At 41.8% G+C, this 18804-nt stretch overlaps 1 protein-coding gene across 1 annotated transcript in view; it reads left to right on the top strand.

The window, feature by feature from the left end:
* ARHGAP18 (Rho GTPase activating protein 18) overlaps positions 1-6374 on the top strand; it is a 127175-nt gene extending 120801 nt beyond the window's left edge. The window contains exons 13-15 of the mRNA XM_040965220.1: positions 74-198; positions 4260-4321; positions 6146-6374. Of these exons, the coding sequence (XP_040821154.1) occupies positions 74-198; positions 4260-4321; positions 6146-6237 (279 nt within the window). The 3' untranslated portion in view covers positions 6238-6374. The remainder of the gene's footprint in view (positions 1-73; positions 199-4259; positions 4322-6145) is intronic.
* Positions 6375-18804: the final 12430 nt, after the last annotated feature.

Below are 18804 nucleotides of genomic sequence, written 5' to 3'. Positions count from 1 at the left end.
GTATAATGCATTGTACAGAGTTGCACATCCCAGCTGCTGCCAGCTTTGTTCCAATGCCATTATTGCTTTGCAGGCTGACGTTCCTCAGGGAGTGATTCGAGTGCAAGCTCCTCATCTTTCGAAAGTTTCCATGGCAATCCAACTAACTGAAGAACTAAAAGCCAGTGATGTACTTGCCAGGTTTCTCAGCCAAGAAAGGTAGAGACCTCCTTTAATTATTCCATGGTATAACGTACTTACTTTTATGCATTCTGTTTATTTATTTTAACTATGGGCTGATGTCAGATGTTTAGAGTTTTCATCTTCCCAGAAGGAGAGAGGAGCAGACTTAAGGATGAGACTGTTGGAATGAGTTGAGTTTGTTTGATGTTATTTGAGTTTAAGTTGAGCTCGGTGTAAGCAGGATGACGGAGTGTCTCTTCACTGTGCCTGCAGTGGGCTTGGCAAATGAGGCTGCTTAATATTCTTTCCAGAATATGTAGATGTGAGGTTAATTGTTATTTGTAGGCATGTAGGAAAATTACTAATTAGGTTGCAGTGGGATTAAAGCAATGACAAGGTGCAACTGTTTTCTGTGGAATATCATGAATAAAAGAAATGTCCCCTTGAAAGCAGAAAGTGGGAATAACATTGTGGCACAGCGGGTTAAGCCAGCTGCTGCTTTTACAACACCCACAACCCATAGAGCAGCACTGATTCAAGTCTTAGCGGCTTTTTTTTGCAGATCCAGCTCCCTGCTGTTGTGTGTGGGAAGGCAGTGAGTCCCTGGCACCCATGTGAGAGACTGGATGGAGTTCTTGCCATGTAACACCTGTCTACCCCAGCCCTGGCTGATGTAACCCTTTGGGGGCTTATAGATGAAGATTTCTTTCTGTCTGTAGCTCCCTGTCTGATGTGCTGCCCTTAAAATAAGTGAACACGTTGTTTGAAAGAGCAAAAGATTGAGAGGGCTATTTGCCCCTCAAGTGGTAAGTGCATGGAGAGAGAACACACTCTCCCCTTGGCGGAAACCAAGCCCTTTGACCTCTTTGAGGTCATTAGGTCAGATACCCCCTTCTCCTGGGGGCAGCATCCCAAGGCTTTGGGCCATCCTCGACTGCTTTCCCAGGCCTTAGGCAGGGAGCTGGGTGGGAAGTGAAGCAGCTGAGACATGAACCGGTGCTCTTATGGGTGAATGATTCTCTGTTTTGCTCTTATTGAACTTAATCTTTTCATTATTGCATTTGCTGGCTTCAGTCAAGCTTTATGCCAATATGTCTCTAATTCTAACACAGTATCACATGCAGTGGATATGTTTCTGCTCTGTTTAATGCCCTCCACTAGGTGTCAACAGGGCCATATGCATGTATTTTAAAGTACCTCCCCTTGGGGTTAGTAAGTTGGGAGAAAGGATGAATTTGTAGGCGGGACAGACTGTAATGGAGTGGTAATCCCTGGGCTTTCAGTAAATCATTGTAAACCTTCCTTCTGACAACACGCCAAGGCAAACACTACCAATAAGAAAAGTGAAATGTGCAGTGTCACCCATTTTTCATGTTAGCAGGGCTCAAATTCTGCCACCAAATGCAGTTTATTTTCTTTCTGAAAGACTTATGCATTCGTGTGTTTGAATATCCAGGTGACAGAGATGAGAGATGGACACATAAGTCCATCTGCTAGTTCACTCGCCCAAATGTCCATAGTAGTTGGGAGTAAGTGGGGCTGAGGCTAAGAACAAGAAACTCCATCCAGTCTGCCTTGTGTGTGGTGGCAAACCAACACTTGGGGCATCACTTGGGGCCTCCCATAAGCGTTAGCAGGAAGCTGGATGGGAAACATGGCGTAGGTGGGATGTGAAGCAGGTACTCTGATACGGGACACTAGCTGCGGCGTAACGTGCTTGCCTTCAAAGTTGGTTGAACAAAGTTTCCTCGCTGGGTAGAGAGTCTAGAAATGATTACAGGTCTGGGAGCCAGTGGTGCCAAGGGTGAGTAGATGGAAATTTGTAGAACTGCAGCAGTTGAGTTGCTCTACAGTAAATTCTGGCAGCAGTTGGCATTTCTTGGATGTCTTTGCTCTTTCCTAAGAGTGTCCGTTTCAGTGAGGTCAGCACTTGTTGTCTTCTCCTGCTCTGAAGTTTGCTGTTTGCAGGTGCGAGCAGCTCTGACTAAACCGGGTGAATTTACACAACATCCGCTGTTGGGACTCAAGCGCACAATGTGTTGTGTACTTTGATTTCTCTACCTGTTGATAATCTCAGATGTGACAATGAATTTACACAGCTCATGACTTTATTATTGGGGATACAGCATGCAATGGAGGAAGGCACATTGCTGTGGCAAGCACAAGTGTTTTGACTGTTGTCCTCTGCAGTTTTGGATTTTCTACCTGAATGATTTTCATTAGTAAGCAATGGCTGCCTTCGGCCCTTAGACCCCATCTTCATCCTCTTCACTCCTTTCTTCCACTTCACCCAGAGGGAGGCCTGGCAAACTTTTCCTTGCTTTTTTCCCCCCTGTTCCCAGTACAGCCCAGCCCCCCTCAGTCCAAGTCCCTGTCCTAATACGTGGGGGATGCTGGAAACACATTATCAATCCAGATTCACCTAGCAACTTCACTGTAGAAAATCCCTTAGAATCTCTGTTAAGTCCAGTTCCTTATTTGTCATCCCTGTAACTATGGACAATAAAGAGACCCACCTCTTGTCTTACTATAATAAGCTCGGGAAGTGACCATGATAGCATGTACTCAGCAGTCTGTGCCACAGTGGGAATAAAATTTGCAATAAATGAGTACATGCACACACACACACACACACACACACACACACACACTATGGTGCACATGTTTTGCTTGTGTTTCACTTTTTTAGGGGCAGTTGGAAACCAGCTTTCCTACTTCTTCCTTCTCTCTCTATTGAAGTCAACAAACATAGGCATTCAAATGAAGCAGTAAGTTACATATACACTCACCAGTCCACGATAAAGGTTGTTACATTTAATCATAAACTTGTTGATTATCATTATATGAAAGCTTGCCATATACCAGGGACCCCACTCTGCTTGCTTTCATTTAGAGCTGCAATACAGATCCTGAAAATCAGGACAACGTCTGGCTCGTTTTTTGAATGCGCTTTCTTGAAATGTTCAATTTTGTTTTCATAGCAACAGTGACACTTATTATCTCATAATTTATCGGGTCATGTGCTATATTGTAAATGAATAGGATGGTTATTAAATTATTTAAAGATTAAGCATACACTTGGTGGGAAACAATGTGAATTCTGGTTAGGATGCAGTGGCAGGTGGAACTTCAGTGTGAGAATGCCTGTAGGCCTGCTCATCTTGTCCTACGACAGAAGGCGGCTAGGTGTACGAGGCTGCATAGCTGGGTGCCCCTGGGAGTGCTTGGTGAGGAACGCGCACCGCATCCGGGTGGCTCGAATGCAAGTTACATCAGAGACAATCCAGAGACAGTGCCTTACGGTCTTATTGTAGTAGTTCACAAACTTGCTCGTGCTTCCTGTGCTCCGTGGACCATTTCCAAAACCGGTTCTTGGCCTTCGTGTAGTCCATTAGAGTTGACAGAGTTTTGAGTCTGAATATTTACGATGTTTCCCATGCACTGGTTTAACAGATTTGAAACCCATGGAGTTTTACTAGATTTCATGTTTGAACCTAATGTCCTGGGAGAGTTCATTCTTTGGAGACCAGGAGCTTGTGAATGCCATCCGCACAGTTGAGTCCAGTCGTCCCTGTAATGGTTGTGTTGTCTCTGACAGTGCGGGTTTCCTGCATTTGGAGGTGGGGGGAGAGCCAACTGCGAATCATGCCTTGCTTTCTAACGTTCATCTGGCATCACGTGAAAAAGTGCAGAAAATCCATGATAAATACTTACTAAGTGAATGCAGTGTGAAAATTAAGCTGGACATCTCACAATTTTTAATGAGGATCTTTTTGGCTCCTAAGCATTGTAGATAATCGTATTAATAATTTGATTGGCAATTAAAATGTTAATGTTTTAATTTTACTAATTTAGATACTAATTTATTATCTGCCTTCAGATATATGACTCCACTTGTTTATTTTAATTTACAGGTATGACATTTTTATTACCTATTTGGCACATTTAGCAGATGGGAAAATACAAATGTGTAGATGATTACACTGTGTCTAACTTAGGAATTTTCCGTACCAGCCAGCATTCCCCAAACATGTTCAAGTGATTTACTTGCAAGCTGTTTAACGGTACAACTAATCAGTTTGCTTTGTTCCCAATAGTGGGGTTGCCCAGACTCTCAAGAAAGAGGAAGTTTTTTTGTATGAAATTGGAGGAAATATTGGTAAGCACACCATTTTTTTTTTCTCTGCATTCCACATGCTGAGTTGACCTTGCCAATGGTAGTTATTTATATCTGTGGGGGGGGAAAGGTCTTTGGGAGTACAATGCATCCAATGTTACATTGCGGCTGGATACCATGGATTTGCTTAATGACCGACTCTTCAGGCACTCAGTGCGGTGTTTTTGTACCCACACCCATCTGTGTCCAGCCTCAGCACAGACAGGCCTCTAATAGGAATAACTTCTAGAACGGTGAATGATGGAGGTTTGTCGTAACTCTGAAAGGCTTGAGTTACATCCTACCGAAGGAAGTTGTTAAGCATATTTAAGACCAAGATAAGACTTTTATTAGGGGCAGTTAAGATATTAACTGTTTTTAATGTTACAAAGCTAAACGTTGATTTATTTTGTCTTTAGAATTATGGCTTCAGTAAAAATAGGGTTTTTTTTAAATATATAATTGAGTTCCTACAAAGTTTTATCTATTTACATATAGATTCATACTTGTTAATTTAGCAAACAGAAATAGGACAAATGAATTCGTTTTGAATATATGCTGTATCTTATTTACACTTATACAATTATCAGGGGCTTAACTCATCTCCTGTTTAAAATTGAAAATAAACTTTTGTTGAAAATGACAAGAGTGAAATCATTAAAATTATATTTAATTGAAAATAATTTCAAGATATAACTTTATTTTTGCCCGGAACCTTAAAATGTAATTACACACAGAATTTTGAGTATGAGAATGTGAAAAGCTCATTCTTAAAATTCAGGTTAACCACAATGGCACTAGAAACCTGGAATTCATAGCCCTGTTTATAAAGATATTTAAATATTAAAATATTTTCTTAAATTTACTGCTAGATCTTAGGAATTAAGTATGCTTTCCTAGGTGGATTCAAAGCTATTAACTTCTCTTAATGAAAGTGACTAAACTTCTGTGGAACCATATGAAAATCTACCGCACATAATATTTTTAGCTTCCTCAATTAATTTGCAACATATTCATTTAGAGAAAATACAATCAATTGGCTTTTCAAATATAATAGTCAATATTTTTAAATCTTTATGCTCTTATTTATTTGAGAGGCAGTTAGAGATGTATTTCCATCCGCTGGTTCGCACCTTTGATGGCTGCGATTGCCAGGGCTGCCAAGCTGAGATCAGGAGCCTGAGCCTCCATCCCATTTTCCCAGGTTGCTGGGAGGAGCCCTGACAGCCTGGCTGCCTCTGCTGCTATGCCAGCACGTTAGCTCAGGGAACATGTTAGCAAAGCGGGAACACAAAGCAGGTTCTCGTATTTGGGATGTTGGTGTTGTAAGTGTGGGTTGATTTACTTTGTCACGATCCTGGCCCCTTGGCTGATTCTTCTAATACTATTATGAGAGGCAGGAAAAGATGAGTGTTTTGTGGCCTCAGAATTCAGAGTTGATTGACGAGACAAACAGCATCGCAGAACTACTGAAGTATGAAAACCACTTGAGCAGAACCCTCAGAGCATGCTCCACACCAGGGACCCTGGGATGACATTGGGTGTCTGTTTCCTTTCCCTGGGGACTGGGGTGGTTGGGACTCTGGGTGCACATTCTTCCCCACCCCCTTCCTGCAGATACAGGAACAAAAAAAGAAAAGAGAAAAGCAAATGTGGAAATAAAGATCTCGCCCACTTTCCCCTACTTCTGGACCCTTCCCACCATCATCGGCTACATGTAAACATCATCAAAATTAACATAAAAAAAGAACAATTATTGGGCTTAAATTTCACATTGCACCCCAGTCTGGCCATTGTATCACACTGATAAAAATGTGTCTTTAACAGGGGAACGCTGCCTGGATGAGGACACTTACATGAAGGACTTGTATCAGCTCAACCCTAACGCTGAGTGGGTTATAAAGTCCAGGCCATCGTAGACGACTTCCCAACAGCACACAGCCGTGAAGACTTGCGTGGTCATTCTTGCTGGGCCAAGAGTGCAAATAAGAGAAATGGCGACATTCTTATGACTACCTGTACCCAACTATTAAAAAGCGACATTCTCAAACCTGAAGCCTATGGTTTTGTGCTGCTGCCAGCATCGTCGTCTTATCGTTGTTATTAGGAAGTGTTTCGGAAGTATGAGGACAGATTTCCCCAGCTCGTGCACTGCTCCTGTATACTTTGTAAACATACCCAGATGCAGCAGCAGTGTTTTTTATTCAATCTTTAAGATGAAAGTATATTCTCTTCCTGCCTATTTTCTTCTAAAACTGCTCTCTCTCCTTCTTTACCTCCTCACATTTGCTTTCCCACAATTAGGATTGCTTTTAACCAAAAAGACGTCCAATATGAGATAAGTCAGTTTGTCAAGAGCTCACAAACTCAAACAAGCCTAGTTTGGCACCGTTCCGGTCACCATCCAGTGTTCCTATTCATATCCAGACAATAACCTCCCGCTCCTTGCTGCATCCCCTGGGATGATTCGCATTTGGTTCATTTCATCAACTGTGTGCACAGAACCATATCCACAGTCAAGAAAATAGAACTGTCTGAAACTGACAATTATTACCAAACCATTAACTACATACTAAGAATGCGTAGAATATACCCATGTGGAATAGCTGGATTATAGATAACTGGAGAGTGAAAGGCAAATCATTTTGTGTATGCTGCACTCTGGCCGAACGGAATCAGAAAGTCATAACTGGTTTTACTTATTGTCATGTTAGCATGAGAAAAATACATAACCCAGTCATGGCTGGAGAATGCGTTCTACCGAAAGAGGGCCTTTTTTTTTTCCTTTTTAACTCTTGAATAAGTCAACTGGAAGAATTCAGAATAAATGTATTAATATGCTGCAGACAGCACTAGCCCCAGGAATTTTAATTCACCAATCGTATTGTGAAAGGAGTGTCTATACTGTAAATAAGGCAAATGAAGCAACAGAGGATTGCTAAATATTTTATGCGTTTAGAGTGTAGTAAATAAAAGGGTGATGTAAATGACTGCAGTACAGACTGTGTTTATGATAGTTTTAGTGGTAGTACAGGAAAAATTACACATTTCTCAGATGCTCTTGCTGTCACTCTAATTAGGAGGGAAAACGCTGTTAATGAGAACAGTCAGAGAAGTTTTTAGCCTCTAATTACCAGAGCAGCCTGTGGGTATGATCCCGGAAATAATTGTGTGGTGATTTGTGGCATTATGGTTTTTTTTAATTTACAAATTTAAACAGAAATTTTGTAATTAAATGGCTTTTTTCCTAAATGATCTTCTCTCGGAATTATTAATTCTAGGTGTTCATAAGTCTCTACTTGCCTTTTTTCTTTAAGATGACTTTACGCTGCCACATGGACTGTTCCTGTGAAATGTCACCTCTGATTTTTAATTGATCCCATTGCCTTTGTGTGGCTGTTTTTTAAAACCTAGAATCCATGTGAAGTTGTCAAATTGTCACTTTTTTGCCTTAGCTTTTCTTTGTGCAAATTTCTGTTCTTTGGGAATTTCAAAATACACTGTTTATTCCATTTGTGAGTTTGACAATATGGATTAATTTCCCAATTAGCAACATTTAAACACAGTGGCTTCTTAACAAGTTCACAAAGACAATTAACAAAGTAAGACTAAGTGCTTGAAGTCTTTTATCCATGCAGAACTTCAGAAAAAAGAAAATACCAAATGTGAAGAAATGGTTGATTCAGTGGCTTTCTGGACCACGGTAACCTGGCTAGACACCTAGGGAGAGACACAAAAATTGTGCTAAGGGAAAAAATATCAGATCTTGGCAAAGAAAAATGTAAATGGCATTTTACCTTGAACCCGTTTTAGACTTAAGTTTGTTGCCATTGAACAGTATTGCATTTAACAAGAAATCTATCTGCACATTGAAAAAGCAGGAAGTGGATATGGACAGGCTAGGCTGTCAGTGTCCCAGCAGTCACGGTCAAGTGCTCTGTGATTTTGTTTTTCCTAGTGAGTTTTACGTCTCAGGTTATATTTGTTCATATTTGGGAGGGAAAATGAAAACAAATATTTGCCTTGAGTCTGGAACACTTTAACGCACTAGAGAAAAGTAAAATTCGTATTTATAGACAGGTTGCCCTGCTAGTATGCTGGCAAATGCTGCCCCTTTTTTGCTGGAAATTATTACCATTCTCTTCCTTTACATAAGCTTTAGTTAATGCTGCTGTAGGATTCGATGTTTTTCATTCCTCGTGAGCTTTCTTCGGGAAAAATAACTTTACCGCATGAGATTTTTTTTTTAATTGTTCTGCTTTTTGTTGAACCGAATTACAATTTCTGGTTGTTTTGATCCTTCACCCGCTCATCAGCAGATGGCAGTGTTAGTCAGGGATTCCTTTGGATCTAGAAAGTTCAGTCAGTTTTAAAAAGGAAGCCAGGATCACAGGCTGGGACTCAGTGCCTGGATGGGCACCGCAATTAGGAGCATTACGGTCGTCATGGCGTTGATCATCAACTTTGAGATTGTAAATAATAACTTCAGAGTTTCTGTTCAGTTTCTTTTATCCCAAGCCCATTAAATGGAGAAGAGGAGGGAAACAGAAGCCACCATTAGACATTTGGCCATGTATGTTAGCAGGATTATGACTAGGCAGACCAGCGAGATAAGAGGGATGTTTAGAACAGGAAGGCACAGTGACATCGGTGTTTGTCTTGGTGTGTCTCTGGTTATTTAACAAATACATGTTGGACACCTACCTGTACTCCAGGCATGTTCCACCACTGAAATGAGTCGGCGAAGAAAGCAACAATGATGAAAACAAAAAAGCCTTCATCTCATTGACCTTACATTCTGATGGAAGGAGATAGTAAATGAAATGCATTCAGAATAAAGAGCATGCTCAAAAATGTTTGTGAGGAGACAGAAAAAAAACATGATCAATGGAGCAGGGTAGAGGAGAAGGGCTTACTGCAGCATCAGTCAGGTTTCTGGGAATAGCTAAGACGTAGACAGACTTAGAGGAAGCTGGAGAAACTTGCCCTGTGGCTATTTGCAAACCCATCATTCTAGACAGAGCGAACAGGACAAACAACCTTACAGTGGAGTGTACCTTGCTGGCCAGAGGTTGGCAGGGGTTCTACTGTGACTGGAGTAGGTTTCATGCTGTTGAAAGTACTGGCTGTGGTCAGTGGTGATGCCAGGGTAGTTAGTGAGGGCATACATAGCCTTGGATTTGTTTTTGGTTGGTTGGTTTATTTTTTAATTGGGAAGCCAGAGAAGGAGAGAAGGAGAGAAGACAGATTTTCCATCCACTCTCCAAGTGGGTGCAGTGGCCTGAGCTGCGTCTCCCATGCAGGTGTAGGGTCCCAAAGCTTTGGGCCATGCTCCACTTCTTTCCCACGCTACACACAGGGAGCTGGATGGGAAGTGGAACTGTGGGTTCATGAAACAGCCAGCATATGGGATTTTGGCAGTTGCAGGGCGAGGACCCGAGGAACTAGGCTATTGTGCCGGGCCCATAGCCTTAGATTTGACAGCTTAATTTATTGCTCAAATCGGGACATTTTTGAGTTGCCTGTCAGAGTTGAGAGCACTGTTTGGGCAATGACAAGGAGTAGTCACATTCAAGGCCTTTTTGAAGGTGAAACTCATTGGGTTGCTTGTGATAGCAAATACGTATTAGGTCAGGAGTAATAAGATTTGGGGATTTTAGTTTTTGTTTGAAAGATCTGAACCTGTCTCAATGGCTAAATCCTCACCCTGAAAGTGCTGGGCTCATATATGTGTGCCAGTTGATGCCCTGGCTCCTCCACTTTCCATCCGGATCCTTGTGGAGGGTGACCTAAAGCTTTGGGACCCAGCAGTAGCATGTAGACCAAAAAGAGGGCCCTGGTTTCCGCTCAGCTCAGCCCCAGCTGTTATGGCTATTGGGGAGTGAACCACCAGATGAAAATCTTTCTTTTCATTTCTCCTCTCTGTAAATCTGATCTGCCTTTTTATAAATATATGCAGAGAGGAGGAGAGACCGGAAGATCCTCTGTCTGCTCATTCACTCTCCAAGTGACTGCAATGGCTGGAGCTGAACTGATGTGTAGCCAGGAGCCAGGAGTTTCTTCCAGGTCTCTCGTGTGGATGCAGGGTCCCAAGACTTTGGGCTGTCCTCGACTGCTTTCCTAGGCAGGGAGCTGGATGGGAAGTGGGGCCACCAGAATATGAATCAATGTTCATTTGGGACCGTGCCACTAGGCTACCGCACCAGGTCAAGTGATAGGGGTGATTGTAGTGGGAGAAAGAGAAAGTAGGAAAACTGAAGATTTGTCAGTATGGATTGTTCTTGCAAGGAGTCCTGTTGCTATGTGATTTAAATACATTTAAACAGATTCTTGGAAAGCTGAAATTTGAGTTAAGGATGTTGGCATTGGCCTGGCAGTTAACGTGGCTGGTTAGGACCTATGGCCCAGTGCAGAGTGCTTCCACTGCACAGCTGCCTCTGGCTCTCAGCTCCTGCTGTGTCCTGATCCTGACCTTTGGACACTGCACATGCTCACTCCTCTGGGAGATAAGACTTGAAATCTCTGTTCCCGAGTTTGGCACCTGCCCAGCCCTGGCCATTGTGAGCAATTTGTAAATGAACAGTAGCTGGGAGTTCTCTGTCTTTCTCTGTGCCTTGTGTAAATATTTTTCTGGGCTTGGTGCAATTGCCTACTCCTCAGTGCTTCAAGTCTGAGATCTCATAAGGATGCTGGTCCACATCCTGGCTGCTCCACTTCCTGTACAGCTCCCTGCTTGTGGCCTGGGAAAACAGAGCAGGATGGCCTAAAAGCCTTGGGACCCTGCACTTGTGTGGGAGACCAGGAGAGCCTCCTGCCTCCAGCTGTTGCGGCCACTTGGGAAGTGAACCAGAGGATGGACGCTCTTTCTGTCTTTCCTTCTCTCTGTGGATCTGCCTTTCCAATAAAAATACATCTTAAGAATATTTTTTTCTAATATCTGCGCTTATTCTGGTGAAGATTATTTTTAGGAAAGTGAAAACTATATGTTGTGAAAAAATTTGTGTGGATTTCAATTTCTTTGCACCAAAATGGACTCATACTTTCCATCATATTTTCGCCTGAACTTTAAGGCTCTGGGTAACTTGTGCCGATGCCTTAGGTACTGAGCTGGATAGCTTTTATAACTTATGCAGTGAAGCATTTTGAGAGAGGTAACATGGATACCAGAGCCCCTGTGTTAGCTAGTGTGTCCCTGGAGAAATAGCCTGAGCCTCACTCCCTGCTTTGTGTTAAGCATGTGTGAACTCTGTGGCAGCTAGCTAGAACTCAGCAGACCGTAGGAGGGTCTCGGCAGCCTACTTGCCTGGGACGTGGTGTTCGCTAAACCTGGATATTTTTATTAGTGATTTTGTGATTAATACTGTGAATTTTCAAATAGTGGTTTTGTGATCTGTGGTATTGCAAGCTCCTCTTGGGAATTATCTGAAAGCATCTTGTGATTGCAGCTATATTTTTCATCCACTTTCCCCTCAGTGTAGGGGAGAGATGTAACAGACCCATCAGTACAGAGCACATAGAAAAGGAGAAAGTGGGGGGAGGGTGGGAGCGACATCGATGCTAACCGGGCCTTCGTGATAATGTCCCGCACGAACATTCCATTGTCCAAGTTAGGAGCCATTTCTTAGAATTTGAAGGACTGTCCCTCCTTGTCTCCTGAGTGGCTATTTGCTTCAATGCCAGACGTTGGCACCTGGATCTTAGGGGTAAGCAATGCATCCGTGCGGGACCAGTCATGTTATAATAAACAGAATCAGGAGTCTAGATTTTTTTTTCTCTGATTCACATGATCTGAGTTCAATGTTAAGCATTACTGGCTTCATTTAAGATAAACTCACGTACGGGGTGGAGTTTTCTCCATGTGTCTCATACTCGGAGACCCAACATAACCCTGACCCAGTTTATATTAATTACATTGCATTATGTGACACAGTGTCATAGGCTCTGGGATTCCCCCAACCCCTCCCAGTGCCCTCCCCCGCCCCCCATGGTGGATTCCTCCACCTTATTGCAGTATTACAGTTCAAATTCAGTCAAGATTCTTTCATTGCAAGCATATACCAAGCATATTGTCCAGCATCTTATTGTCCAGGTAAATTCAACGGTTTCTTGGGCCATCTCTGGTCTGAAGGCAGAGCTGGCAGAATATCATCCCAATCAACTTGAAGCCACAATACAACATCAACAACAATTCACAACTTTATGGAATCATTTGACATGGTATTGAGTAATCAATGTTAAAAAATGCAAGCGCTTAACCACATCCTGTGACTACTTCATTGACATTTCAATTTTAGTTTATATGTACCTTAAAATGGCTATAGATTACTATTCAGCTGTCTTGTATCTATTTTCATTGTAGTATTTAGCAGTTATGTTGAAGCATAATTTTACTGAATTTGGCAGATTTTAGGATAGTCTAAACTGGCTTATAACTCTAACAGGGCATTTGTCAACAGTTGAGGTGCAGAACAGTTTTAGGAGGGGTGTGCAGAGAAATCCTCAATACCAGAGTGAGGAGTAACTAATCTTTGTGTCCTACCTAGTAAGGTGTGAGTCCAGGCTGACAGTTTTCTGTCTGGTTCTAAGCTTTCCTTATTGTTCTGTCTATCCTAATTTTGGGGGGATGAGGGCCTCCAGAGCAACCCTAATGGTGATTGCAAGAGAGGGTGGGGATCCAAAGTTGAAACTAAGCAAGGACCAGAGAAAGCTCCTCTCCCTATTCCTGAAGGAAGTTTACTGTTCTTCTGTTTCTACAGACCGCTCAGGGCTCCTGACTGTTGTTCCGATGACCTTGGATCCTGTGAGGAAGGATTTGGGCTTCTTCCATCCCATGTGGTAGATCCAAAGGGGGGTGGATGACTTCAGAATTCTTGGCCTCCGAAGGCACTCCAATTCCCCATGGTCTCCTTGGCAGTTGGGATGTCGTCCTTGATACCTGTACTGATAATCCTTGGTGAGAATCCGGGAGTCTCCAGGGTTGGGATACAAGCCTCCTCCTCTCCTGCTCCACTCTGGGTCCCCCCTGCTCTGTGTATATGACCGCCTGTTAAGAGGTTGTCTGGATCACTCTTGATTCCCTCTATTATTTCCCATTCTTGCTCACTCCCAGATGACCACGGGCTCCTTCATTAGTGTTGGTTGCTCCTGGTGATGGAAATCCCGCTTCGTAGTTTTGCTATTCCTGGGCATATGGTGTCTCAAATTTCATTTTAAATAAATATGAAAAAGCAACACTAATTTTCCTTCCTCTTCAGTTGAGGATTTGCCAATCAACTTTGCTTCCCACCTGAGACTGTAGGTATTAGTCAAAAAAGGGAAACATGAGAACTCACCTTCCTCTGTTTAACTAAACACTTTTTAAACTCCTTAAGGTTTCTTTGAAGTGTTTCATGAGATTTTTTCATGCATGGTTGCATATTGTACAAGAGAAACACACTGCAAGAAAAGGCACTTCTGTGAGTTTTCTGGCTAAAGCTAAGACATACTGGCTTTTTCACGGGTAAGCTTTTATCTTGAAACTTTACATCTTGATTTCTGACCAAAGGAGGCAGGTAAGCTTTAGAGAAGACCCCTCCACTCCTGCCATCCTCCCTCCTCTTTTTGATGTTCCCCCACTCACTACACCATTGGCAGCTCAGTCTGGCCCCTGTTGCACCTCTTACAGCCTGTGCAGGTGACGGCCTTTGTGTAATCTCTGTTAAGTCGGCTTCCTCTTCAGCCAGGACGAGAATGAACAAAGCATTTTCCCTGGAGTGGAGCCCTTAGGAAGACTTACAGTAGCCCCGTTCTGAATTGTCTGTTCATTAAAATCGGCCTTTCACTGGACTGAAGGTTTGCTGTAAATACCAGAAGGAGTGACTTACTAATTATTTTACAACTCTGGTTTCAATAGGGAGATATCTCAGGCCATCTTAGCTTTGATTATTTGTATCATTCAGTTTGTGTCTGGCAAAGAATTCTGAGAATATGAACTGGGCATGAGAGAGACTATACATTTCTTTCTGTCCAAGCATTCTGAAGTATCTTCTAGGATGTGCTTGGCTGATTCTCTGGCTTGATTTCCTGTGAAGAAAGGAGAATACAGTAGTATTGTTTGTTTTTAATTTGTTCTATTTTGACCTATACATGAAGTTGCTCATTTGTGGAGAGCCAAATGATATTTGATACATGGTTGTATTGTTTGAAGTCCAAATCATGGTAAATATATTTCCTCAAACATTTATCTTTTTTTTTTCAGAGAAAACAGTAAAGCTCTCTCTTAGCTCTTTAGAACTTCTCTCTGCAGGAGACTGCCAGAGATGCTTCCTCCAGTCTAACTGTGCCTTAGTCTCCAGGGGCCAGACTTTCGGCATGCTTCCTTCTCACCTGCTCTCCCCAGTGTTTACAGCATCAATTCTTACAGTTGACGTATAAGCCAGATTATGACGTATTTGATTTCCTGTGCTTGGATTATTTCACGTATTGTTGATGACCTTCAGTTCTCTCCATATTCTTGTAGAAGTTGAGATTTCATCTTTTTATGGCTGATGAACATATTCCATTGTGTACAGATAGCTCATTTCCTTTGTGTTGTGTGTTATGAATAGCGCTGTGATCGACATAGGAGTGCAGATATCTCTTTGACAGGCTGTTTTCATTTTTGTGAATATTCATTAGTAGATTTGTATTTGTAAAACTTTTTAGTCTGAGATCTTCCAACCACGGAATCAGATCCCAAATGTCTGTGACAGCCGGGGGCGGGGAGAAGAAGGGGGGCTGCCTGCTACTGTTGTAAGTTTTTTTTGAGGAACTTTCATGATGTTTTCCCACAATGTCTGTATTGATTTCCATTCCCACCATCAGTATGCAAGGATGTCCTTTTTTCCTGTCCCCACTTGCATGTATCATCTTTTTGACTTTGTGACAGTATTAACTAGAGCGAGAGGACTTCTCATTGGGAATTTACTTTGCGTTCTCCCGATGATTACCGGTATTGAGGAATATTAATATTCTTGAGAGATGATTAACTGTAACTAGTGAATGTCTTGAAATATGGTGTTAGTTCATTAGCTAAAATTATTATGATAAGTAATGCCTTAAAGGTTGGGGAGAAATACAGGTGTCTACTTGTTTCTTTTTTCAAAAAAGAAAAAAGAAAAACCTTTTAATGCTTGATGTGTGTTCTCCTTGGTTTGTATGGATTTTGTATGGATCTCTTAAAATATCAAATCACATGGTGCCTTTTTGTAAGTAGGCTTCAGTTTGCGGGTAGGATTGATGAACACGGATGGCGGATAGTGTTTTCAGCAAATGCTGTCTGATTCGAAGAAGATAGATTCAGGTACAAACCACCGGAGAATACAGTGACAGTGGAGAGGAAAAACATAAATTGGGTAATTTTTAATGGAAAGAGTGGTATATAAACTGGGAACCCACTTGGAACGCCATAGATAAGAGTTCAGAATTAGGGCTGAGGCAATAAATGGAGAATGGATTGGTCAGTGTTGCAGAGCTGGGGTCAACAGGACTTGGACCTCATTGGAGGGGAGGTATTAAGATACTAGTGATTTTCTCTGAGTTCTAGAACAAGGAGAAGTGCTGGTTGGGGATGAAGGAGTTGGGTCAAGAGAGGGGAGGCATTGATTGTGTGTAATTAGAAGAAAATGATGGGCACAGTGCAATAACCTAGCGGCTAAAATCCTTGCCTTTCATGTGCAGGGATCCCATATGGGCGCCAGTTCTAATCCCAGCTGCCCTGTTACCCATCCAGCTCCCTGCTTGTGGCCTGAGAAAGTAGTCAAGGATGGCCTAAAGCTTTGGGACCCTGCACACATGTGGGAGACCTGGAAGAGGCTCCTGGCTCCTGACTTCATATTGGCTCAGCTTTGGTCATTGTGGCTCCTTGGGGAGTGAATCATTGGATGGAAGATATTCCTCTATATCTCCTCCTCTCTGAATATCTGACTTTCCAATAAAAAATAATCTTTTAAAGAAAGAAAATGATGCTATGTTGAGACTGAGGTGTATGAACAAGTAAAACCATTAAAATGGGACATATTGGGGCTGCCAGTGTGGTGCAGTAGGCTAAACTTCTACCTGTAGTGATGACATCCTAAATGGACTGCTGCACTGCTGAATCAGGTCCCATCCTATGATATGGGAAAACAATGGAGGATGGCTCAAGTACTTGGGTCCTTGCACCTATGCGAGAGACCTGGAGGAAGCTCCTGGCTCCTGGCACAGCTCAGTTGTTGGACAGAGACCCAGTGTCCTTCTCTCTGTGTAACGCTGCCTTTCCTTTTTAATATTAAATTTATTTATTTTATGATGCAATTCCATAGGTTCTGGAACTTCCCTCCCTTTCTCTCCAAATTGCTACCCTCCAATGATTTCCCCTCTATCATTATCATAGTATAGTCCTTCATAAACAGTTATAAGTTCATTATGCTGCTCTTTAAGTGTACCCTGACATTGTAGGTATGGCAATGGCAGAGAGTCCAGCATCAATGTGAAGATATTTTCCACAGTTTCATTGGGAGTCCATGTTTGATTTGGAAGTAGAGATGCCCACTGCATTGTATCTTCACCCCTGGATATGATAGTCTCCATTACACAGTTACTACACACTGGAAGGTGAAGGAATTCGAACCCTGGCATGTTGGTGTTAAATACAGGCACCCCAATCAGGATCTTACGTGCTAGGCCAAATACCCTCCTATTTTTTTTTAAAAAAAGCAATTTGCAATAGTCTGACATAAGAAATTGTTATCTAGTTATGGCCACTTATTTGTCAGCTAATGAAAAGCAAGAATATAATTACCTGCTCAAAAAGTAAGAAAATTCAATCTCATTGAATATTTTGCCAAAAACAATTTTCAGGAAAATTATATTAACTTTATTTTTGTCAGTTGCAGTTGAGGAATAATATCTCTCCATAATATTCTTTATATTTTAAAGATTTATTTATTTTTATTGGAAAATCAGATATATAGAGAGGAGGAGAGAGAGAGAGGAAGTATTCTGTCTGTTGATTCACTCCCCAAGCGACTGCAACGGCTGGTGCTGAACCAATCTGAAGCCAGAAGCCCAGAGCTTCTTCTGGGTTGCCCATGGGGGCGGGGGGTACAGGGTCTCAAGGCTTTGGGCCTTTTTTGACTACTTTCTCAGACCACAAGCAGGGAGCTGGATGGGAAGTGGGGCTGCCGGGATTAGAACCTGAATGCATATGGGATCCCTGCATGTGCAAGGCGAGGACTTTAGCTGCTAGGCTGCCGTGCTGGCCCCTCACCATAATTTTCTTTAGAATTTATTGCTTCATGGGTGAAATAATCTCTGCTGTTTTAATTTGCATTTCATGTATAGCTAATGAGATGAATTATGTCTTGTGTTTATTAATGATTTCATAAAAGTATATCTGTTTCTCAATTATAGGACATATAAGTACTTACGTAAGCTATATTAGGATACTTATAAGTATAATATTTGTGCATTGTGACTAAGTATGTAACATGAAATGTAAATGTTCTAGAAGAAACATAATCCATGATATGCTTGTGTGTATATAGAAGCATTTGCATGTCAATCAGCAGCAGCATGATTACTTATTGGGAGATATATTTTATAGTTTTACTTTAAATATTTTGATTTCTTTTAACATAAAGTCCATTGTTGAACCCTTGATATTCCAAAGTGCTTCCGACCTCCAAATTTGCTTGCTAAAAAAATAGTGCCCAATGTGTATTTGGGATTGTTCTTTGGCTTAGATAGCCTTATGGGAGCAAAGAGAGAAAGAGGGGACGAACTCCTTTTTTGCATGCATGTGCCAAGATGAAGCCATGTGAAGACATGGTGAAAGTGTACCATCTGCAAGCCAGGAGGAGAGTTCTTGGCAGGAACTGGGTCGTCCAGCTACTTCCCATTGGCCTTTCTGTTCTCTGGAGCTGTAAGAATAAGTTTCTGTTCTTTCAGCCATCCAGTCTGTTGTATTCTGTTATATCCAGCTGAATTGGCTAAAACATAAGGCTTCCTAAAGAATATGAACTGTCATTCTTTTAAAAGCTGGTGTATCATCATGTATTATATCGTTATAAATCAATAATATTGATCCTCATCCTCTCTTTCAGCTTATTGATTTGCATGCAGGAATTGCTAGACAAATGGAATTCTTTTCACTTTTTTCTAAATTTTGGAATTTCCTACATTGTTTTGTCTAGCAAATTAGGTTATATTTCATACTGGCATACCCTATTGTATTTTATAACTAATAACTTACAATAAAGTCTATACAAGTAAATGTGTAGATGTAGGGGGACAATACTCAGACCTTGATTATTCAAGTGCCATGGAATTATATGGGCATTTCACCTGAAGAACTGGTATTGTACCATTCTGAGTCAAAGCAAGAAAATGTTTAGGTAGAAAGAAATTGGTATATGTATTGTAAATTTAAATGTGATGTCTCGGTGGGTCTCAGGATGAGGCGTCTCATGCCTGGATCCCGGACAGCC

The sequence above is a fragment of the Ochotona curzoniae genome, unplaced genomic scaffold (genome assembly GCF_017591425.1).
Source record: "Ochotona curzoniae isolate NIBS_2020 unplaced genomic scaffold, NIBS_Ocur_1.0 scaffold_3890, whole genome shotgun sequence".
Lineage (NCBI taxonomy): Eukaryota > Metazoa > Chordata > Mammalia > Lagomorpha > Ochotonidae > Ochotona > Ochotona curzoniae.
The sequence above is the reverse complement of the archived record's forward strand: the minus strand, read 5'-3'. Positions and strand labels throughout refer to the sequence as shown.